The sequence below is a fragment of the Phalacrocorax aristotelis genome, chromosome 7 (genome assembly GCF_949628215.1).
Source record: "Phalacrocorax aristotelis chromosome 7, bGulAri2.1, whole genome shotgun sequence".
NCBI classification, from domain to species: Eukaryota; Metazoa; Chordata; class Aves; order Suliformes; family Phalacrocoracidae; genus Phalacrocorax; species Phalacrocorax aristotelis.
Genome location: NC_134282.1, coordinates 37,556,406 through 37,581,462, shown reverse-complemented (window position 1 = coordinate 37,581,462; position 25,057 = coordinate 37,556,406). Strand labels below are relative to the sequence as shown.

Below are 25,057 nucleotides of genomic sequence, written 5' to 3'. Positions count from 1 at the left end.
GATAATGTTTTGTGAGATGCTGTTGTTTAAGATTAATAATTGCCAAAAATTATATGAAATCTTGAGTTTTACTTAGGACGAGAAGGGACTATTATTACCTTCATACAGCTAGGGACATGGTTCAGTCATTCTCATAACCTGTCCAAATCTTGGAGAAGCCTTTATTTAAATGTCTCAGCTGCACCTGATTTACTTCTATACTTCTATCTTTTTAATGCAGCATGTGTTTATAGTTCTATATGCTGGTGAAGTTAAAATCACCTGTTCTGAACTAGAAGAGTTCTGACATTTTACCCTCACAATTTCATAAGACACTTTTTTCCCCCCCATAGGAGACTCTCCAAACATTTAAAACTGTGATTACAGGCACATGGCAGAGTTATTAACTAAATAAGTAACTAGTAATTCCAGCTTCAACTGCAAAAGCTCTTTTACTCCTTCAGATATTGCTAGATAATTCTAGGAGATCTTTCACTGGATACAAGCTATTTATTAAACCTAGGAGCTTTAGATGACTATGCTAGAAAGGTATTTGGAGAAATGATAAGCAGCTTCTGACCTTCAATATTATTGTGTGATTGTTAGTTTTCACCAGCATAAAATGACCCTCATTTTGTGCCACTAGGCCAGTGCACAACAATTACTTTTTTAAAATATATATAAAAAAGAAATTTAATCCCCCACACTTGACAACCTGTTAAGATAAAAATCTACCACCAGCTTCTTTCCCATGTAAGGAAGTCTGTTCTTACAAACCAACTGCTAATAAAGCAATCCACAAGTTCAGTTTAAATGCAGTCACTTCTTCCTATTTGGCATGAAGTAGATTAACAAATACTAACAGGCATAAGATAAGAGGAGGAATCAAGACTAGCTTTATTCCTTCTGAAAAAACTTCTGTGCAAAACTAGGATAAAATTAGACCATAGGTTTTAAAACAAGATTAAATTCTGGTCCATGTTCTTAAAGGAAAATGATGTAGCAAGGACATTTTGTTAACATTTGCCTCATTTTCTGCTAGAATGCAAAGTCACTCAAAGCTGAACAGGCAGCTGGAAATTACAGTTTCGATCTCTGTGTAACAAGACATTGCTAGCAGCTCATCTTCCCTTTGCCAAGCCTTCCACAAGAGGACTAAAAAAGGAACTATCTGAGGAAGAGGAGAGTAAGAAACTATTTTGGGGGAGTTAGCTTTGTATGCTCAATCACATGACAGTACTGTAAGTTTCTCTCTCCCTCTCCATTACTCACATGCTTTTCTTTGAATTCTGCTTATATACAGTATTCTTTGATGAGACGTCTATCTACTGCATCTCTGTCATTTCTCACCAGGTCAGTCTCCTTTACCACATATGTTTCGTGACTGGAAAGCCAATCTCCTGATTTCTGAATTAATGGTGAACTATGTCACCTCGCTTAAGCGCTATATAAAGCTGGAAATAGACAGCAATTACTTTTATATAGTGTTAAAATACTACATAATTTATATAAATAAATGAAACCATTTGTATTAAAAGAGCAGTTTTTCAGTGAAATACATTATTTTCAATGCAGTTTGGATTATTTTTATTAATATTATTTTCATTACACTAACATAATTTTATTTTTATTAATATATTATATATAACTATTAATTTGGTCGATTTGTTTATTAATTTACATTAATATTATACTTATATAATTATTATTATTATTGCCAGTGAATTTCACAAATCCTCCAATTCCTGATGGTTGTCTATATTGTTGACATTTTAAAATATTTCATCCTATGCCTTTCCCCTATATTCAAGTGGTCATTGCCAGCACACCTGCTGCTTCCTGAAAGCTAAGCTGTGTGCTGACTGACTTATCAGTAATCTCTAAGTTTATCCACACCTACAGCCCTGGCCCTGTAAACCAAATACAGCATAACTTGTTTTAAAGATTAAACTATTTTCTTCAAGGGGTTTCCTTCTGCCTTAGGCCACATTTTAAGTAGGTTATACTTAACAACTCAAGCATCACTGCTATTCTATGCATTGGAGATTCGAGGTGCTGGCCTAGACTATCCAGAAGGAAAAGGGACATGCACTCCTCATTCCTGGATATTGGGGAAGTTGGACACCAAACACAGCTGAAGAGAAATCAGTTCTCTACCATGCAGACATATCTGTTTATGTTTAAGAATTTTCCCAAAGCTTAGTGAGGCAAAGAAGCCTTTCCATTGACTTAAAAGGTGCCTTTGGATCTGGCAGGCATTAACATCTGGAGAGTCTGGCAGCTCATTTCATGTTTTCCTGTGACACTAAGCTAATACATATCCTACTTTAACCCTGCACAAAGCAGTGATGCACATGCCTACCAGCATGGGCTGCTTTTCAAACTATTTTGCTGAGATTGTTGTTTCTTTCATCTGGGTCACATTTATTGTCAAATTGCTCTGTCAATATTAACCACTTGGGCATGGGATTTTATTTTAGCCTGGTTTTAAGTAAAATTAGGAATTTTTGTGTGTTCGCTTGTTCCTCCCCTGTCAAACTCAAAATTAAGTGAGGGCTGAAATCCAAATCTCTGGGTAATTAATGGAACACTTTTAGCATCTAGATGGCCCTAACTTAGCACATTTTCATTCCATCAAACTAAAAAGAAGGAAAAAAGCAATTAATGGAAAGACTTCAGAACCCTGATTTCTGTTCTTTTTAACTGGAATCAAGGGGGAAAATTGAAAGTATGATAGAATTTTTCACACACTTTTTATTCTTTTTTTAAATCCATTTATACATCCACATTAAATTGCCCCGTAAATTATTCCTGTGCTGCACTAGACACAGCCAGACAGAGTGTTGGCTATTGAAATCAATATTGAACACAATTATTTTCAAAGAATGCAACTACTAGCACTTAAGCAGAATTATTTTCACTGATATACATCAGTGTATGAGGAACATTTCTCTGAATGAGAATAAAGGCTGAGTATATATTTTCAGCAATCAAGAGCTAAACAATTAATCACTGAAAAATAAAATGGAGGGAAAAGAAAATGAGTACCAAAAGCAGGGAGACCTGAAACAGTGGTATTGGTGACATGTACATTCAAACAGCACCACTCCCAGGTAGTGAAGATGGAGTAGAACAGACTCCACATTCTGATGTGGAGTTTTGCTACAACCTTAAAGATACAAGTGGACTCTAATAGAATATTCTGCTTTTCTGGAGTTCTTATTTTCAAAAAAGAGGCCAATCTAATGAAAACACATAATGCTTCCATTTAATGGAAAAACTCTTTTATAATAATATGGAATGAACTATGCCCCAAGCTGTGTCCTTTTTCTAAAGTATCTGAGTGTCTTTCAACCACCTGGTTTCCTACAGCCAGTAAGTTCCTCATGAAAGACAGGATAGTAATACCAATGACCATAAGTTTAAAAATAGAGGATAATATATTTTGGAAAAAAATACAGGAGAAAAGAATTTATTATAATCTTGTCCTGGTGCACAAGCTTCAATGGGATATTTGAATGCAATTTTTAAAAGTGTTTTTAAACTTAGGAAAAGATATAAAGGTTCACACTGTGCTCTTGGATACCGCTAGTTCAAAAATGAAGCCTTTGTCTGAAGGAATTATGTGAAAGGCTGTTAGAGTAACATTTACAGTGACGAGAGTGCCCTTGTTTTCAGGCAGGTTGATTGAATAAATCTGTTGTGGGTTTTTCTGTCAGCAAGACAAACTTCTACAGCCTTCCTTCCTCCTGAATCGAAGTGCAGAGACGAGATACCAGGCCTGCAGGTCTGTAGCAGACATTTTAGATACAAAGAGATCTACTTCAAGCATATCTCATTCCTGAACCATCACACCATGTAATGTCAGATCCAGTTTCCACGTCGCCTGAGTCAAATGCTACTCAGAGAGCCAAGCAACTGTCACAGTCACTCTTTCCACTCTATAAATTTGCTGACATACGTTGTGCTCATATATTCTCCCCAACCAGCGATTTTATTTATTATCTGGTACTGTCAGCAAATAGCTTTTGGTGTCCTTTTATTTGCATAGGGACATACTCAGCATTCTTTGGTTGACTTGTAATTATTAACATAAAAACATCAGGATTTATGGTGTCTTGGAGATGCCATGAATTTGAGGACACTTATCTGTAAATGTGCAGGCTCTCAAAAGGTAATTCCTGCTGGTGTTTACTTTAAAGTCTGCAAGATTAGAGACGAAGGTGTAAATAGCTATCAACCAAGTATCCTCCCTGGAGTCCTAAACAACAAGGATGAACATTACAAAGTCTTGTAATCATAAACAAGCTGAAAGAGCTGTGTGTTCCATTTTAATAATTCAGCTGTAATAGTAGCAAGAATTTTGGCAGGGCTGGTAGAAAGCTGTTCTTTCAACTGAAAAGAATAATGGAAGTAGTCTGGGTGGTCCAGGACAGCATTCAGACAAAAAAAACCAAGGAGTGCTGAGTAGAGGAAGAAAAAGCCCTTCAGTATAGAAAGTACAGAGAGGTACCACAAAGAACAAGCAACCAAAAACAGGCATGAAGTGCTCTATGCACAAGACACTGCCAGCAACTAACAGAGTAGACAAAGACTACTGCAGCTTCTGATGGAAGACAGATTCTAATGTGAGGACAGATCATCTGGAGAATTCAGCCCAGAATAGCTCACTCAGTTATTGCTCAGGCATGCAGGCACACAGTGAGCATAAGAAAAAATTTATACTAGTATAGAGAAGGGTATATGAGAGTATCCTGACTCCTCATAATCTCAGCTACCTTGGGTTCTCATCCTAGAAGTGGGCATGCAGTTATTGGGATGTTCAAAAGCAAGATAAAACAAAGCTGGGGGCAGAAAGGGGAGACAAGAGTATTCACACTTTAATGCTATGAAGTCATTCTCATTAAACTGAATTACTAGAGTACCCATAGCACATCAAAGTGTAGAATAAACTTTGATTGCTCATATATCTTTAATAAATGCATATGAGTAACAAGGTAAAAGATTTTGTGCTATCAAAAACTCTACTTGAAAACAATCCATAATCTATCCTTTACAGTGCCAGTTAGATAAATCTACATGACTATAAGTTGAACATTCTTTGCTATCCTTAATTATCATTTAACACAAATGGTGTACATTTACAAAATATAGAATCATAGAATCATTAAGGTTGGAAAAGACCCTTAAGATCATCGAGTCCAACCGCTAACCTATCACTGCCAAGTCCACCACTAAACCATATCCTCAAGCACCATGTCTACCCTTCTTTGAAATGCCTCCAGAGATGGAGAATCAACCACCTCCCTGGGCAGCCTGTTCCAATGCTTGACAACCCTAGCATTGAAGAAGCTTTTTCTAATGTCCAACCTAAACTTCCCCTGGCACTTGAGGCCAGCTTGAGGCCGTTTTCTCTCATCCTATCGCTTGTTACTAGGGAGAAGAGTCCGACCCCCACCTCGCTACAACCTCCTTTCAGGTAGTTGTAGAGAGCGATAAGGTCTCCCCTCAGCCTCCTCTTCTCCAGGCTAAACAACCCCAGCTCCCTCAGCCGCTCCTAAGGCTTGTTCTCTAGACCCTTCACCAGTTTTGTTGCCCTTCTCTGGGCACACTCCAGCACCTCAATGTCCTTCTTGTAGTGAGGGGCCCAAAACTGAACACAGTACTCGACATGCCGAGTACAGGGGCACTATCACCTCGCTGGTCCTGCTCACCACACTATTCCTGATACAAGCCAGGATGCCATTGGCCTTCTTGGCCCAAAACTGAGTACACTGCTGGCTCATGGTCAAGTGGCTGTCATCCAACACCCCCAGGTCCTTTTCCTCCAGGCAGCTCTTCAGGCACTCCTCCCCAAGCCTGTAGCATTGCATGGGATTGTTGTGACCCAAGTGCAGGACCCGGCACTTGGCCTTGTTGAATCTCATACCATTGGCTCCGGCCCATTGATCCAGCCTGTCCAGGTCCCTCTGTAGGGCCTTCCTGCTCTCCAGCAGATCAACACTTCCAGCCAGCTTGGTGTGATCTGCAAAATACTGAGGGTGCACTCGATCCCCTCATCCTGATCATCAATGAAGATATTGAACAGAACTGGCCCCAACACTGAGTCCTGGGGAACACCACTAGTGACTGGCTGCCAACTGGATTTGACTCCATTCACCACCGCTCTCTGGGCTCGGCCGTCCAGCCAGTTTTTAACCCAGTGCAGAGTGCACTTGTCCAAGCCGTGAGCAGCCAGCTTCTCCAGGAGAATGCAGCAATAAATATCACCACTGTTCTATTGAACAGTTGGGAAAAAGCCTTAGTTTTGAAATACTTATATAAAGGTTAATGAAAAAAATTACTGAATTAGTCATAACACATAGCTCTATGACGTATCAGATTGTCATCTCAAGTTGCAAAGTTTTTCTTTAACAGCAGAAATAGGCTGTTTATAAATCTACCAAATTATCAGAATAAACTGTAAAGGAAGGAAGGTTCTTTACAATACTCAAGAAAACTCAAACAGTAAGACACATGACTTAAAGTGTAGGTCTGTGTGCTGTTAAGTGCTAAGACTCTTCTGCCTTCACATACCTTTCCTTGTACTTTCTCCGAGTCTGTACATATAAGTTCCCATAGCTCTATCACGTAGACAGCAAATAGCAAGTAACCTACAACTGGCCTTTCAGACTTAATAAGCAGTATTTGAAAAATAGGAAGGAAACACAAATCGCACATTGGACAAACACAAACTAAGCCATTTCTAATTCAATTTTATCCACCAATGAATGGCTGATTAGACAGTTATATGGCTTTTCTAACTGTAGACATAGCAATATCATGAAAATAAAATTAATTTCTTAGAGCTAAGAAAAACAAACCCATCTTTTAATTTGGACGCAGCTTTAAAAGTCTACATTCACATCCATTTTCAGATGTCCGTGACAAAGTTCTCATACCATTGAAATAATGCGTTTTAATATTTTAAGTCTGTAAAATCTGAACTCCTCAACAGTTAAGCAACTGCACAGAATTCTAGACTTGGTAACTTTGAAACGTGTAACTGAGCATAGGCTTGACCACAAGCTTCCTGTGCAATACTAAAACAAACTCAGCCAAAGACACAAACAGCAATATAAGCAATGTAATTGCAAAAAGGCAATCTTTGCACTACAAAGATATACCAAAACATACCTGTATACATTCTTTTGAATGGTGCAGAAAATACAGAGACAGAAAGCAAGACTTGGAGCTCAACAGGTCTAGCTTATCAAAATGAGATAGATGTAATTGCTTTATAGTATTATTTATTTTAGAATACTAATAGCTGGCAAAAAGAACAAGACACAAATAAATTAGAACCAATATACGTGTTTATATATTTGTATCTTCGTTTCAAATCAAGAATTGTCACTTTCTTGAAGACATCACAACAAGTGGAATGTTTTAATGAGAGAAGTAGCTGTGCTCAATGCAAAGTTCAACAGAAAAAAAACTGCAGGGTTTTTACCAGTAGGACAGTCAGGTTATAAAAATATCAACAAAGACAATATTTAGGACATCTTCTGGCAATTTAGAAACTCTATATACAAGGCACAGACCTGTTAGCTATTTGTACAACAGTCAGTGTGTATTTAAGTCTCCCTTTTGTTGCCTGGGAGAACATCACACATGCACAATACTGTCCTGATGCATCCATAGGACAATCAAAGCAAAACAATTAACATATTAAAATAATTGGATAAGGAAGCAGAAACTGGTATCCTTGATTGTCTACAGGATAGTGAAATTCAAAACATTTCCCCCAAAAGAAGAACAAAGGAAACAGTATTAGAAATGGCTTGGAAAAAGATATGTAAACTCCACAGAAGCACAATATGAACATTCAGTCTGAACAAGTTATAAAAATAGAATCTGCAAGCAGATCAGAAAGAGATAAGGGCTGTGCGACTCTAGAAGAACTGACCAAAACTTGTGATTACATGGAAATGAAGTTCAGGTATGCATATTAATCACCAGGCCACAAAAATATCTCTGGTTTCTCTATAACTTTACAGTAAGTCCATTTCAAACTAAACTCAGCTGCTTTGTACAGTGAGCTGAAATATCTACAACTACTTTGAGGAAGCTGAAAATTACAAAATTCAGCTAAAGCCCCCTCCCCTTTCTCCCCGGCACATACTTTTAAGGCATGAATGTCAATAGCCTGAAATACAGCAATCTAACAATATGAACTTTTTAAGGCTTTTGCTGAAACACCTACCTTAGTATAATCTACGGTCAGCTTATTACAAGAGGTGACTTACTAGTCAAAATACTAAGAAACCTTTGTTTCACAGAATTACAGAATGGTAGGGGTTGGAAGGGTCCTCTGGGGATCATCTCATCCAACCCCTCTGCGTCAGCAGGTACACCTAGAGCAGGGGGCACAGGAACACATCCAGGTGGTTTTGAATGTCTCCAGGGAAGGAGACTCCACAACCTCCCCGGGCAGCCTGTTCCACTGCTCTGTCACCCTCACAGTAAAGAAGTTTTTTCTCATATTGAGGTGGAACTTTCTATGTTCTGACTTGAGCCCACTGCCCCTAGCCCTGTCCTTGGGCACTTTCCACAGACCACAATGCTCTTTTTATGCCTGGCTCTTGCTTTAAGCAAGCACTGAATATAGGAAATACTTGTGTCCTGAAAGCTTACCTTCCAGTAAGTCTCTTGCCAGACCTGGTTCTGCCCCTGTCGACCGAACAAAGTCTGACAGGACAGCATCCATATCAAGAGTCATGTGATCATTCAGAGATGCTGCCAGACATGCAGCAGCAGTAGGAATCACTGGCTGGCTAAAAGGCATCCATCTGCCAAGGAAAAAGGAAACAGAATTTTAGAATATACTCCAAAGCGATGTAAACCACAAAGTCCTCTCCTCCCCAGACAACACTATTAAAAATGCTAAAACAGTCAAGTTACAGCGTATTGAAATAAACAGTATTTGTCATGCATCTCTGCCTTAGCCTAGTAGCTGTTGATAACTCACACTAGAAGGTTTTCTTTTCTTAACATCTCATATTTTTTCGAATTTTTCTTACACACAGCTTGTAAATAATTCTGCAACTTAAACACTCCAATCCAGCTGAACACAGGCATGGTTCATTCAAAGTACAATCATCGTATCGTTGTCACTGCTCATGCTCTGAAGTTTAGCAATGTCGTGATTTTAGCTGGGATAGAGTTAATTTTCTTCACTGTAGCTGGCATAGTGCTGTGCTTTGGACTTAGTATAAAAACAAGGCTGATAATACACAGATGTTTTGGCTGTTGCTGGGTAGTGCTTATACTAGTTGAGGACTTTTCTAGCTTCCCATGCTCTGCCAGGTGCACAAGAAGCTGGGAAGGGAGAGGACACAGCTAAGAGAGTGGATTCAAACTGGCCAAAGGGATACTCCATATCATGTAACATCATGCCCAGTATGTTAACTGGGAGGAGCTGGCCAGGGGAGGGAGGCAGCAATCGTGGTTCAGGGACCAGCAGCGTCAGTCGGTGGGTGGTGAGCAGTTATATCATTTGTGTTTTGGCTTTTTTCCCTTTCTGTTTTATTATATTATTATTATCATAATAATGATCATTATTATTTTATTTCAATTATTAAACTGTTCTTATCTCAACCCACAGGCGGTTTTTTTTGCTTTTGCTCTTTTGATTCTCCCCCCCATCCCAGAGGGGTGGGGGGAGTGAGCAAGAAGCTGCATGGTGTTTAGTTGCCGACTGGGGCTGAACCATGACAAGCAAGTATTTAAATGTTTGGCTAGGCTAGAGTTCTGCCTGACTTATTGATATGAACATATACACAACAGAGCTTAGTATTTGTTCGTTTATTTGCCCTGTTAATATCACTTTTGTAATTTATATTTTCTCCACTGTACTGTGTCTGGCTGGGATGGAGTTAATTTTCTTCATTCATTTTCCAGAATTGTGACTAAACCAGTGTTGATAGCACATCAGTATTATAGTCATTGCTAAGCGGTGCTTACACAGCCTCAATGCCTTCTCTGGTTCCTATTCTGCCTACCCAGTGAGTAGGCTGGGGGTGGATAAGAGGCTGTGAAGGGGGACAGCCAGGACAGCTGACCCCAACTGACCCCAAAGATATGGTAGACCATATAACATCATGCTCAGCAGTAAAACTGGAGTAGAGTCTTTCCAAAGTAGCCACTGCTCAGAGATTAGCTGGGCATCAGTCTGCTTGTGAGAGGTGGTGATTGTCTTTGTATCACTTGCATTTTTAGCCCCTCTTTCCTTTAATGAAACTGCCTTTACCTTGATCCACGAGGTTTTTTTGCTTGCTTTTGCTGTTCCAATTCTCTCTCCCATCCCACTGTGGGGGTGAGAAGAGTGACTGAGCAGCTGGTAGGTGCTTAGCTGCTGGCTGGGGTCAGCAAACTCCAGCACTTTGTATGTCAGACTCCGGGATTTGTTAACAGCCACTTTCAGCTTTTGCTGTTTGCCGTGTTGTTTATCACTTTGTTTTTCTTTGCCTGTGGGAGCTATGATAAAAGCTTTGAGTCTAATCTGGTGTTTGGCCCATGTATTGCTGCCATCCCAATACTCTGGGGATCATCTCATGGGGTCAAGAAACAATTACACTTTCTCCTCCTCCAGGAGCAACCATGTAGGGAAATTAAGAATCGCACCTCCTCCTCCTCCTCTGGGGCAGATGTTTCCTTCCTTGTTGCAATGAACCTTCGGTTTCTCAAATATCCCTGCATTACCAGAACGCTCACGTTATGCAGAAAGATTACAGCTGTGAGCCAAGCAAGCAAATTATCACCTGGTTGCTCTGCCACTGGAATACTGAGGCATATAGTCAGAAATCAGAACGTAATGAAGCCCAGCAGCGGGGATCCCCTTAATGAGGAATCAGCAAAGGGACTTGAAAAGGGGCAACAATCCACAGCCTCTGGAAGCACCTTCTACTGAGTGTGAAGGCAAGGTATCCCCTCAAGGAAGATGTGCAAGCTACTAAGGCACATGGACCACCATTGCGGAAGGTATCCAGTATCTGAGGGAATTAGTGGTGCTTTACAGCAACCTGGATAACAACCACTCCTCCAAAGATCTGGACAAAATCCAGTGCATGTGGTCCATGTAGTGGAATTTTGTATGGAACACACCGACAGTATATGCCAGCACCCTGGCGATAACGAACTGGACAGACATCAAGGTACCAACTGTGGATAGACTGGCCTGTGAGCTCCTGCAGGTTGAAGAGAATCTCTCTTCACCCCCAGACATATGGGCCTATGTCTACTTTGTGCTGTCTACCTTGTCCAGCCTCTCAGAGGATCCTTCTTTTGTGAGGTGTGTGCTGAAGAACAGCAGGTGTTGACCTGCTACCATAAAGGTGCATGGTCAACAATACTGCACCAACTGAAAATTTCTGGTTCCCATACCTGAGCTGATTAACTGATGAGAGAGACAAGAAGTGATCAGCCAGACTCACTCACCCTGTAATAGTCCAATATGACCAGCACAAAAGCCTGATGGTGGGTAGAGGCTAACAGTGGACTGTCACAGCCTGGACAGTCATGCCACAATTGTGTACTGCTATACTGGCCATGCTAGAACTCTGGTATGAGCCTACTCTTTTGTTCCTAAAAAAGTGAAACCCATCCTTCTAGGCAATGGTCTCTAGAAGTATCAAATAAAAATCAAAGCAGGCACTTCAAGAGCAGTTGGTGCTAGACAAGCTATTAAGACAGCTGGCATTCAAACACAGTTATGCTAAAGGTATCTCCGTACTTCTATCCTGCCTGCACTGAGGCAGAAATAGTGCAAAGCAAAGAAAATAGGATAAAGTTAATGGTACACAACATAAAAAAAAGCATATACATTACTTTCATGCCTATTATTCATCATTGGTCAAAGTTTACCTTTGAGCATGAATTAGATTTTTCCTGTTAACTCCTCCTCACAGGTTCAGTTGCAACTTTACTCTCATGCCAAGATTAAGGACTAGCATGGAGATTTCCTACTGGTAGTAGACAATATTGGTTGGTTCTTGCTTGTACCACAGCTACCGAGAAATAAACTGCAAAACAAATTGGAAACCAGTTGATTTCACCATTCTCCAAATGAAATACAGTCTTGTCCTACTCCATCTGCAATTACCTAGTTATATTTAACCTTAAAAATGGAATGCCTTTGCTTTCTTAGAAATTGCCTCTTTCTTCAAGTACATATCCCAGGTAGAATACAAACATCATTTACCTTCTGCCCCAGGAGGGTGTGGTCCTTCAAAGCCTCCTCCGTGAGGACTGCCTGCAAAACCCAATTTACTCCAGCAAATTGAAAGTGTCTGGGATATTGGTTACACAGTTACATGTTTTTCAGTATCAAAGCAGATTACGCTGTTGCTAATACTACCCACTTCACAGTCTTCTGGTGCCTCCACTGTACAGTTCTATGTTTTATACCACTTCTACATTTATGCTTTTATACTATTTATACAACTGTATCACTATGTTTGGGCCACCTTAGGATATCAGGGGAGGTGATTCTTTCCCCGCTATTCAGCCCTGGTGAGACTCATCTGGAGTGTTATGTCCGTTTCTGGCTCCCCAACACAAGACAGACATGGACATACTGGAGCAAGTCCAGTGAAGGACCACAAACTGCACCTCTGGATCACCACTGGGCAAAGGAAATGCTCCTAGAATAGAATATAATACAATGAAGATATAGTAACAGAAAAGCTGGAAATATTGAGGAGGCTAGTTAAAAAAGGAATGCAGACACTTGAGGAAGAGAACTACCTTGTGGATTATGGCCAAATTTGGCATCTAGGCTTTGTAGCAACTGAACCTGTTTCAATCCAAATACAGGACAAAAACGCTACTTTTGTTTTTAAAAAAATATACTCATACACAGATCCACTGGACTAAACAGCACTATAATCCATACAAAAAAAAAATCACAAGAAATTCAATACAATAAATTTCTTTAGTGATTAGGACAAAGAATGAAATAGATCTTAACCAGCAGGCTGGAAACATATGGATCAAGCTAAAATAACCTGCTGCAGGTGAATGATACAAAGCATTAGTGAGTTTCAGATAACAATCAAAAGTGACTCAGTAGTATAATGACTGCTAAATTAAAATGCACCAGCTGGGCAATCAAGTACAGTCACTATGTGTGGGGGTGAGACCGCTCATAAATTTGGAAGACTGAAGTGCATATCAGTCTGAAGAAGTCAATTCATGAGTTGTCTCAGTATCAGCGTTATTTCAGTATTTTCAACAGTAGTGTTGAAAAGATATCCTTTTAACAGCAGAAAATAAGACTGATCTCTTTCTACATTTATGACATTGCCCGTCACCTCAGAATTGCCTCTTGATTGCATGATCATCAGAACCCATACAGTAACAATGTCAACAGATATATTTCATTCTTAACTCATCCCAGCAAAGGTTATGTAAGCTGCCTATGAAGATCTTTTCTACAAAGGAGGTTCTTTCTGGTAATGCAGAAAGTTCTCTGTCTATATGTAGAAAACTACTAACATCTGTGCATTGACAACTGATAAAAACACAGCTCATGTGCAACAGAGCCAGAGATAAGGCCAGACATTTTTTTACTGAAAAACAATAATTTAAAATGAAATACTATCCAGGTTCCATTATATAATGATAAATAGCCATAGAGATGGAAAATACCTGCCTTGTGTTGAGGCCAAGGAAGCACACCCAATCCAGACCCTTCCAAATGCATGGCAGTGTGAGGAAAAATGTTCTCTAGTTGAACACTCCCTCTATAGTTGTGTACTATGCTATGTAATTCTCTAGGCTCTGGGCCCTGCAACTGTGCTTAGAACACCTGCACAAAATATCCATGCTATTTAATTCTTCCTGTTACACATCAGACCTAAATTAACAGCACAACATAGATTAATAGTGTTTATTCAGACAGATGTGTCTGAAAAGATGGAAGAATCAATGATGAAACATGTTAATGAATGCTAAAAATGAAAGGAAATGGAACAAACCCACCACTAATAACCTGAAATAACACTGGTTCACTGTGTTGGACTACTTAAAAATAAGATGTACAGGACTCTGCTGACTGAAGCTGGACTCCTGCACAGTTTCCATGCAAACTGCAAATTTAAACAGTGCTGAATTAAGAACATCCAATGCTGTAAGAGACAACTAAAATCTCTGCTACACGTGCAACTGAGGATTGATCTACTGTGCAAACTCATTCCTCATATACTGGTAAGGCCTCACGAAGTCGCTGAAACATTATAAACTGACTGTGATGCTACCAAACCCACAAATATTAACAGCTCTAGTAAAAAAAAAAAAACAAAAAAACAAAAACAACAACAACAACAAAAAAAAACCAAAAACACAGAACACCCAAACCAAACCACCCCCCAAACCCTCTCCAAAACTCAAATACTAGGTTTCCTACTTATAGCAGTATTTTACTAACTGTTAGTACTAATAACTAGCCATGTACTAACTATTTTTCTTTTTTTCATGTAGCAAACATCACCTCTCTACTCCATTTTGTAGTCATAAGGTAGCAGGTGGTCTGGCTGTTACTTGTACTACCTTACCCTGAAGGAAGACCTTTACAAAAGGCCCGAACTATGCATGCTCTACGTTCTGAAAGCAAGGAGAGAGTTGATAGGATCCTCCTTAAATACATTTGAACTAGGACTATTTTTCCCCCAGAGGGAGTTTTCTTCTCAGCTCTCTAGAATTTAGAGGGCAGGGAAAATAAAAAAAAAAACCAAAACCCAACAACAACAAAATCTTTAAAAAAAAAAACTTTGCCAGAAAAATACTACTAGCTGTGAAAACCACCACTCCCAGATGGAGTAGTAAAAACTGCTAAGCAAGAAAATAAAATACATTGTAAAGAAGGAGACAGTGACTCAGAAGGCAGATGAACACAGTCTCTCCTCAACCCCAAAACCACCACCACCATCTTTGCTCTGCATGGCTAGTCGCAGCATTAACACAACTTACACTTTAAATATACACCCTTGGGGAAGACCTAATGCAATCATCCATATTACACCCATCTGTCGATAAGCATCACTCTTGCGTTTAGCAGTATAGACACACATAGATACTTGCCATTTTCCTTTCAAATGTGTCACACATGATAGAAAACCAGCACTTTGAACTGAATGTAAATGGAAACATCTTAACCCTCAAAACACAATGAAGGCCTTAGTTTTCACTTACTTTCTAGCCAAATTTCTTCCCCAAATAATTTTTTATTTATACAGTGCAAATACAAGAGGTAGTGAAAGGGGATAATTTGTTGTATGTTGTAAGAAAAAGTATTTAAAGAGATACTGATTGCTTCTAAATGTTAAGATGGGTTAATAGGACTTGAAATCCATTTAATACAAACTCCATTACATCTGATCTTTTCTACTCCTTTAAGTACCTCTCTCAAAACTGAGCCATACTTAGAGGTAAACATTCTTCATCTGAATCTAAATTTGACTTCTTCAAAATCAAATAGCTTCATCCAGTTAAACAATATGAAGATTTTTTTTCCAAATAGGCTGAAAGAGATGCATAAGGATAACTAACGAAGCAAAAGCAAGTATGTTAAAATTAATCCCATGCCTACAGAATATAATTAGCTGACAAAACAGAAATGAGGAACAGAAGGAAAACAGTGCATAGTGGACAAATCCTCAGGAAGGCAAAAGGATTCAACTGCAACTGAGATCTTTCATTTCCATAACTTTCAAAGAAAGGATGAAATAGGCACTATCAATAATATACCCAGTCTCAGTGCTCTAGGAAGCCAGCAGAAAGATATTCTCCAATTGCATTAAACCAGTTCCCCACCCCCCACCCCCATTTTTTAATTTCCCTGCAGTGTGACAAGGCTAAATGCCTATTAACATTACTGATTCCTCTCAGCTGGTTTGGCAATATACAGGCTAAGTGCAGTCCACTCTTGTGTTGAAATGTTCATGCTGCTTGCATTTTTGGTTCTGAAGGCAGAAAGACCCTTTTTGTGCACACAGCTCCAGACTTCAAAAGTAATTCTTTCTGACATGCCATATTTGATGGAGAATGTAATAACTCTACAATCTTGACAATATCATGAAAATGAACCAATGCACCAAGTAAGACCATTTCTTTTTAGTGAAACATTTAAGTTTTTTGAGCTCAGGCTGTGCCATTTCTCCTTATTTTCTGCATGCAAAATGTATTTGCATTTTCACAAAGACTTAAATTTTTTAGTAAACCAGAGAGTTTTTATTTGGTTATTATATTTCTAAAGCTGCTCCACTCTTCATTAGATAACACTTTGCCAAATGTTCACATACAAGATAAAAACTATTAAAGGAAAAATTACAATTAACCAATCAAGCCCATTAGTGAAGACTTGTTTAAGAGGGGAACATAATCTTTAAGGGAACTGGTAGTTAATGTAGGCACTCAGCTTTTCAGATTGTCTGAAAGGAATACCATATATATGCAAAAGTAGTTCAGAGCATCTGTTGCCCAAGTAAAAGGGGATTAAATATTAGGATACAGGACCAATCTGAAATATAGATAATGCTCTGCCAAGAGTAGCTGAAAGGAACTTCTGATGTTTTTGCACCAATGAAGACACAATCTTGTGAAAACTGTGGTTTGCCTACAGGAAGGCTGCCTTATTCCCAACATGAAACTTCTCCCTACCCTTTACTTGGGTTAACTTAAACAGTATTTAACACACTACAACCTCAATTCAGTAAACTTTTTGTATTCAGGGGAACACTTCAATCATGCGTTGTTTCAATGTTCCCCTGAATAGCTGGGGACTTTTATCTCTATGTTTAGATACATATATTTTTATTTCTATACAGATATAGTCAGGTCTGCATCCAAGATATAATTGGAAAAAAAATCAGAAACAATTATACATATAAACATGTTTCCCAGTATTCAAAGTGGAACTAGAAGGTAAAAACAAAAGACATTAAAAAACCAAAGCCTGTTCTGGAATATTAGGAGCAAGTTCAATAATGTATATTTCAGAGAGATCGCCTCAGACTGCAACAGGTGAAACAAAGGCTATAGATGATCAGGAACTACGCATTTTATCTTAGGACAAGTGACTAAAAGAGCCTAGACTGCAGAGCCAATGAAACAAGGTTGAGAACTGGATTGAGACTGCTCTCCATAAATACACCAAGCCACAAGTAAATATAGTCTCAAAATAAAGACAGGTGTCTCAGTGACAGAAATACTGGGAACAATCCTTCCTTAGAAGCTGGGAAGAAAACAATACATTATTTTTAAAAATAGAGCTACTTAAGTACATGTAAAGTATAATAAAAAATCCTGCAGTGATAGGAAACCAGACTTAAAAAACTAGGCAATTTTCTTGCAATCCCGTGGGATTATTCTTTTTTACCATTACTGAATAAGCTGAGTTTCTAGGAAACCCTTTTCAGGGGTTATTCTCACTAGGCAATGGAATAAGATGGTCCTCACTGCAATATTAAAACAATTTCCACGTGACAAAAATCTGTATTGAAACTTTTTCCTGTCTCTATAATTTGAACTTGGAAAATTATATAAGCATTTATGCATGTGTAGGAATTTGCTTACTGTTATAGTAGGACATACACATATAGATGTGGTTTAGATGCAGATGCAAAGAAGATATCAGAAGTTTAAAAGTGAGATTCTTCCTGAAAATGAGTTTATACAGTAATTCACACTAATTCACAGTGCAAAACACAACCTTAAATTCATAGCAGTATTTTATAACCCCTTTTCAGGGGTTAAAGTGACTATACATGAAGAATTGACATACGAAGAAGTTGTCTCTTTAGAAAAAAAGTCTTCTCCCTGTTTTCTGATTTTCTAATAAACAAATGTGTAGCATATATTAAAATATAGACTAAGTTATAAATGTTCATCTTTGTATGTAAATATTGAGGATATAATACAGCTTATCAATAAAAGAAGATACCTGATTACCTAAACAACATACTAAGCTTAGTTGACAGGCCTTTCCCCTCCATATAATTTGACTTTAAAAAAAAAACACAAAAAACCCAATGAAACAAACAAAACTTTTACTCCATTGGTAAAACAGGTAAGTACTAGCTATAGGAATTCACACTTCTTTACTAAGCTGATGATAATTATACATCTGATAAGTGGTTTTATTAAAACAAAACAAACCCAACAAACCAAAACCACACAAATGAACTAACAAACCAAACAACAAAACAACAACTAGTATATGACCATGTTGCTAAAAATGCATTTAGTTTTTTTGGTGTGGAGTAAGCATGGGAAATGCATACACATTAAAGTGTTAACAGCTCACATAAAGGTAAGGTTATTCTCTACTTTTCAAAGGAACTTAATGGCAAATCAATGCTGTTTTCCAGAACATGTGTTTTGTTTTGTTCACTGTCAACTAGACTGCTATTAATTTTTGGCAAGAAAGGAAGAATAAATACTTTTTACAGGGATAAGAAAAACCCTTAAAATATTAGACTACAAATTCTAACAGAAATACTAGTTCAAAATACCAAACATGAAAGAAAAATGGAAGAATTCCCAAAGAGCTAAGCAAAGTACGTGCAATGAGAAATTTTCATTGGTGTTTTATAAAATTGTAACAGTATGGTGTAAAATTTAAGCATATATTGAGTAACATCCATCTAAAACACTTCTATACAAAACATTGTAGTAGCAGTTAAAAAACCCACAAAACCATGTGCTTAGTTTTAAGCATATACTGAAATCCTACCCAAGAGATAAGAAGCTGCTTTGGTGCCCCAGGCAGTGCAATGGACCAGTTGCTACTGATTTTAATCGCCTGTCTTAGCACTTCTCCAAGAATTTTACAAGTCCAAAGTATCCTATCAGAGGACTGAAGAGGGCTTTTTTTTGTTTTTATTTCCCTCTAGTAATGAGATTAGACCCATTCTGCCACAGCTGGCATCACTGCTATTCAATCAAAATTTCTACCTGCAATCTATAGCTGGGGCCTAGCTAAACTGCTGTTTGCAACTCAGGCTGTAACACCAACTATCCAAAGACAGTTGTAGCCTTTTACTTGTAGGAGCAATACAGCTTCTGACATAACCATTTTTCCTTTGTTTCCCTTAGTACTTGGCAGTCTCCTTGATCTTTAGATCTTTTTCCACAAGTTTGATTTACCACAAAACAAAAAAAAAATTTTAAAAATCAAAAGCTTTCTTGCATGACAGGGGGACAGCTGGGCATAGAAGTGTTCTGCTAACAGACCACAGGATGGTCATTTAAGAAAGTGGAGATGGTATTTTTTTGCTAACTGTAGAATTTGCTCAGTGGTCTGAAATGTACTGTTTCTCTCAGATACACAAAGAACAACCTAAATCAATTCCTCTTTTTCCTCTTAGACTATGCTCAGAGAATGACAGTTGAAGGTAAGATGAATATTTTATTTCAATTAGTAAGGAGGAGAAGGCAAATCTACTAGTAGTATAATGCCCCATACATAAATGCAAATATAGTAAAACAAACAAACAAACAAAAAAAACCCTAAACAAACCCAAAAGCAACAACAAAAAACAGTCCACAGTCTTAAGTTAGCACCTTGATAAACTGCACAGGCATGTTCCAACACACTACAGTCTGGCTTGTTATTCATCTTTATTTTGCACTAGGATGAAATATTGCTGGTAGCATCCAGCAGAGTTTAATTTTTTGGTATGGATGACCAGAGCATTAGAACATATTTAGGCTTGAGAAACCTGAAAAATGATGCACACATACAAATCATGGTCTTCATGTCTCACTTGTAACTGCTATCAGCCAGAAAATGCCACTTGCGACCATGCACCAGTGAAGGAGATGCAGAATTATGGATGATAACACTGTCTTAACACTTGGAAGTTGTCTGCTACAGACACCTTTAAGCTGTTTAATGTAGCATGTTTCAGCAAGACTGACTGTTCTCCTGCAACACCACCAAGACACTCCTCTATCACTGACAGTACAGGTTTCGCTTTACATACCTACCTAGCTGCTAATGCCAGTAGCTATATCTGAATGTATATTTAGCTGTGGACATCTCAGAGTGAATCCCTGCTTGTAACAGAACAGAATTAAACCCTTTTTTAGGCTGGGGTGCTTTTTGGTGTGTGTGTGGGGGGGTGTGGGTGTGGGGGTGTGGGTGTGGGTGTGTGGGGGTGTTCACGCGCATGTGTGCGTGCGTGTCCAAAGTTTGCATAATTATGCAAACAACTACTAACAGACTTTTATAATTATTCTTAATTGTCTACTTCAAATTTTCAGCAATTTAAAAGGAAATAATTCTATTCAGGAGACTGTTATAAGTTAAACAGAAGCTACCTGAATAATCTCTACTGAAATGCTAGTTCTAATTTAACTGAAAACCTCCTAATGTTTCTGAAAATGCTAATTATTTTTAATTAGTCTCACATTTGACAATTGTTTCATTGTTCTTTGCTTCTTTCTGTAATCCTGAAGGTTTAAATTTTGACAGTTTAACATCTATATTTGTTATATAGCAATGGACAAAAACCTCTGTATGGCCCTTCATAAATTCATGTTGCTTAGTTATCTTCTTGATATATTTGTATATTTATAATTAAATTAATTTTACTGCTTGCAGAAATAATAGCTTATTTTCTTATTTTTGTTGGTCCTTTGAATTGAAATGGCCCAACAATTTGACAACTACATTTAACACAGGTTTTCTGTTATTCAAAGGGAGTTTTGTGTGTCAGTAAGAATCCAGTATTTAGACTGCCACAAGCCATGTCATTTGCAGATGAGATATTACCTGGCTGATACACCAGTACGGTGACTACATAAAAATCAATAATGCTTCCTTATTTATTACTTCTATTAAAAATATCCTTGGAAATTTCTACCATAGTGATAATGTTAAGTCAAAACAAACATACTAATTTTGAATTCTGACAGAAAATTTCAGCAATAACTACCTTTCCCACAGAAGGGGGGGAAAATGTATTTTTCTTGAAAGGTGTATATTTTTGCATACAATTTTTTTGTTTGTTGGTTGATTTTTAACAAGTATTAGTGCAACTGTAGTACTTCATCCCGGAAGCATAATTTTATTGTTTTTAAAATCAACTGAAAAATAACCAGGAGGAAGAACTCAGTTTCAGAGAAATACCAAAGCAGAAGCTACATAATGTGAAGTCTTTTTAAAATTCCAGCCTGATGACAGTTGTGTATGACATTGTGCAACTATCAAAATTTAAAAGGAGAAATCTGCCAAATTACTCAACAGCATCTTTAGCTATATGAAGAAAGCTGTAGATTTGTAATTCCATTTTATTTTTTTATTTACCATGATTCAGTAATTGGAAGGAAGAAAAACACCACATGAGGTTCAGAGAAAAGTTATGTTAAAGAGGAGAAAGCAGAGGTAAAACATGACTGCACAGTCTAATAAGCCAAGTAAAAATCAGTTCAGGCACACAAATGACTACTCTAGATATCACATAGTATCTTCTGAGTTTCAGCTACTGCTCCAGAAGTGTATGGGTTTCTGTCATATTTGCTAGTCCCATGAGGCTATCCCAAATAATACAGACCTTTAAGAATCGCAATGCACGTCTATGTGTAAGAAAGGTACCCGAGTCACCTATTTCTACCTGTAATACTTCTCAGGTGTATATGTAGGTATCTGAATCACACCTGGAATACCGAAAGATCCAGGACTTGGGGATTTTTAAAAAAATTCTTTATTTAAATGTTCACCTTTATTTGTCAAAGCTGGAAAAAAACATAAATAAATCCAAACAACTGGACAAATTCTGACATCAAATTTTTCCAGAAAATTATTAAGTTCTCAAGACAGTTTTGTCCTAGACATGATGACTTTAGTTGGAAAGACGCACAGTGTCTCAACAAATGCATTCAAATAGAAGCTTGCTCTGTTTCCTAGCAAAAGTTGCTCTCAGGTGATTGGGTGACCAAAACTGGTTACAAAGAAATATTCCACACCTTTTCTTCACTCAGGACATCCTAGCTCCCCCCTGCAGTGATTTCACTGTTCCCAGAGACTCCCAGGACTACATCATCTACAAAATCTCTCTAGCATTACCCTAACTTGCACAGCACTGATGCTGCCTACCAGCAGGATGCTCCAGCACACCAGAAATTCAAATTTGACCATAAATCACTGGAAACAACACAGCTTTTTCACAGAATGCATAAAGCTGCTTAAGCAAAACACTCTCGGAACAGACCTCACAGATCATAACGGACTTAATAATTGAAGTTAGAAGTAGATATTTATGCAGACTTCTATAACACAGAATTTTAAAGCCAATTAAAAGACAGTATATCTCTCAAGTATTTTACCTTCACACTTTGTATTCATCCCACTCAAGTTAGATCAGAGATTACTTTTCCAGCCTCGCACCTGTTTTGTTTTAAACAGGTTTATCTTCAAATAGCTTCCAGTTTTAGCTGCCAAGAATATAAAGATGAAAGCCAGTTTTCAACCTCACAGTCAGAAGAACATCTCCCATAGAAATAAACGTATATTATACACTTTTATTACAGATGAAGCGGACCTAAATTATGTAATCTGTCTTGTACTAGTAAGGTGTCCTGGTTTCAGCTGGGATAGAGTTAAATTTCTTCGTAGTGGCTAGTATGAGACTATGTTTTGGATTTTTGCTGGAAACAGTGGTGATAAAATGGAGATGTTTTAGTTGTTGCTAAGTAGCACATACACTGGTCAAGGACTTTTTCAGCTCCCCATGCTCTGCTGGGTGCACAAGAAGCTGGGAGGGGACACAGCCAGGACAGCTGACCCAAACTGACCAACGGGATATTGCATACCATATGATGTCATGCTCAGTATATAAAGCTGGGGGAAGAAGAAGGAAGGGGGGATGTTTGGAGTGATGACGTTTGTCTTCCCAGGTAACCGTTACGCGTGATGGAGCCCTGCTTTCCTGGAGATGGCTGAGCACCTGCCTGCCCATGGGAAGCAGTGAATGAATTCCTTGTTTTGTTCTGCTCCCGCGCGCAGCTTTTGCTTTACCTATTAAACTGTCTTTATCTCAAACCATGAGTTGCCTCACTTTTACTCTTCTGGTTCTCCCTCCCGTCCCATAAGGGGGGAGTGAGCGAGCGGCTGCTTGGTGCTTGGTTGCTGACTGGGGCTAAACCACAACATAAGGCGATGCTGCTCACAGAACTCCAATGAAAGAAACAAAATATTATTCAGGAAACATGTCCGTAAAAACTGTAACATTTATGCTATTGTACCCTTCACCAAAATGCTCCTTAAAGCCTCTGTACTGAGCTAGGAAGGCTGGCTTCTAAGTCTAAAACCACATTTAATCTGACTCAATTGAAATTAGCTGCACTTGACTGAGTTCTACTCTCAGAATGGCAAATCAGTTCTTTAAGAAGCACTGCATAATTACATTACAGAAGGAACACGTGGTCACAACTTATTTGCAATAATAATCACTCAGTTCTGCAAAATCCATAAAAATGATTTAAAAAGTTCCTGGATGCATAAGATCTTGACAGTAGGTGTAGTTACAGTCATTAATTAAAAGGCATTAGATGTAGTAGCCACAATTATAACTAGCTAACAAAAGGTAACATGCACTAGACCTTATGGCAAAGTGGGGTATTTATATGTTAACTATAAAACAAGGACTCTCAAAACATGCAAGATAACCAGACAACATTTAGTGACCAGTACAATTACGGGTCACCTACCTTCTCAGGTATAAAATATCAGAGTTATAGGAACAAACAGTGAAGAACAAGGTGGAAAAAAAGCTCCAATCAGGCATTGTTACTAAGGTTTTGTCTACAAAATGGAACTCAGGAAAATTAAATTAATTCAGGTTAACTGGTTAGTCCATGTCCACTAGGTTCATTTGCAAATGCCTTCATCTGGGAATAAAACGTGGCCTTAATTTGTTTTGGCTCATCTTGCCTTCAAAGTGACTTAAAGTAAATTCACTGGAAGCCACGTTAATTTTGAATGGGAGAGTGTATACAGAGACTTAGAGGGATTTAAGCTGTCCCCTTTAAATTCTTACATTTAGTTGTCTTTCAACAAAATTCCTCAGCATCTTGTATAGATGAGCCCTGAACTGATACATTAGACACAGAAGTGAAAAAAATAAGAGAATGAGGGAAGCTATCCTAAAGAATCCTCAGTCAAGACACTAAACCCCCATGGGAACCATCGAAGAAGAGCTATTATCCAAGAGAAGAAACTCGTTCAACTATTTTAAGTTCTAGGAAGAACACCAAAGTTCAGAGACTAACTGAAAGTATTTAAAAAATGCAGCTACATTAAATGAATAGCATTTCTGAAAACTGAAAAACATCTACTATTTGCTTGCTTATTTATTTGAATTATCTGAAGCTAGATCTATTGATAAAGGACACCAGTAAATCATCTTTTGAGGCATTTTATATAAGATTTAGAGGTTCTAACCTATTACTGGAAGCTAAAACAAAACAAAAAAAAAAAAAAGAGAAGAAAAACTTAAAAGATCACGCTGCATTTAAGAGCTGTGGCACACTCTCACCGAAGAAATATTATGGAAAGCTAGAGTCATTCAATACCTTAAAATACCTCAGTCCCCATAAAATGTTCTTTAACACCTACGGTTACTGATAACCCTAAAAATAACTGCAAAGTCCTTTACTTGCACTCCACCACTGATAGCAGCCTAGCAAAAAGCACAGCACCAGTTCTGTCAGATGCACATGCAGGACGATTAATACATTCTCAGGCAGGGAAAATTTCATAGATAAATGAGAGGTCCACAGAAACAGGGGTCCAGAACTGAAACAGACTCTCAAGCAGGAGAGAGAGCCTTTCCAGGTAAGGATCCTCCACACCTCTTCGTCAGTACTTTTTCCACAGTAAACCACCACCACTGCTATAATGTTTTTGCTTTCATACAGGACAACAAATAAAGAGAATGAAAGTAAGGCAATTACTTTGTTTCCCTTATTTTATTCACTAGGGCTCTCATAGTGTATTAGCTGTATTCTGGCAGAAGGCAGCAGTGCAAGAGATAAA

General features: G+C 38.2%; 1 protein-coding gene across 8 annotated transcripts in view; it reads right to left on the bottom strand.

The window, feature by feature from the left end:
* The window catches only part of OTUD7A (OTU deubiquitinase 7A), a 149,070-nt gene that overhangs the window by 49,838 nt on the left and 74,175 nt on the right, over positions 1–25,057 (bottom strand). For 6 of the 8 annotated variants that reach the window (XM_075100135.1, XM_075100137.1, XM_075100139.1 and 3 more), the window contains 2 exons: positions 11,884–12,041; positions 8,656–8,810 (listed from right to left, as the gene is read on the bottom strand). In XM_075100135.1, coding sequence (XP_074956236.1) covers positions 8,656–8,806 — 151 coding nt within the window. In that variant the 5' untranslated portion in view covers positions 8,807–8,810; positions 11,884–12,041. Of the gene's footprint in view, positions 1–8,655; positions 8,811–11,883; positions 12,042–22,347; positions 22,456–25,057 lie in introns of those variants that run through there. The other 2 variants (XM_075100136.1, XM_075100140.1) reach the window with 2 other exon arrangements.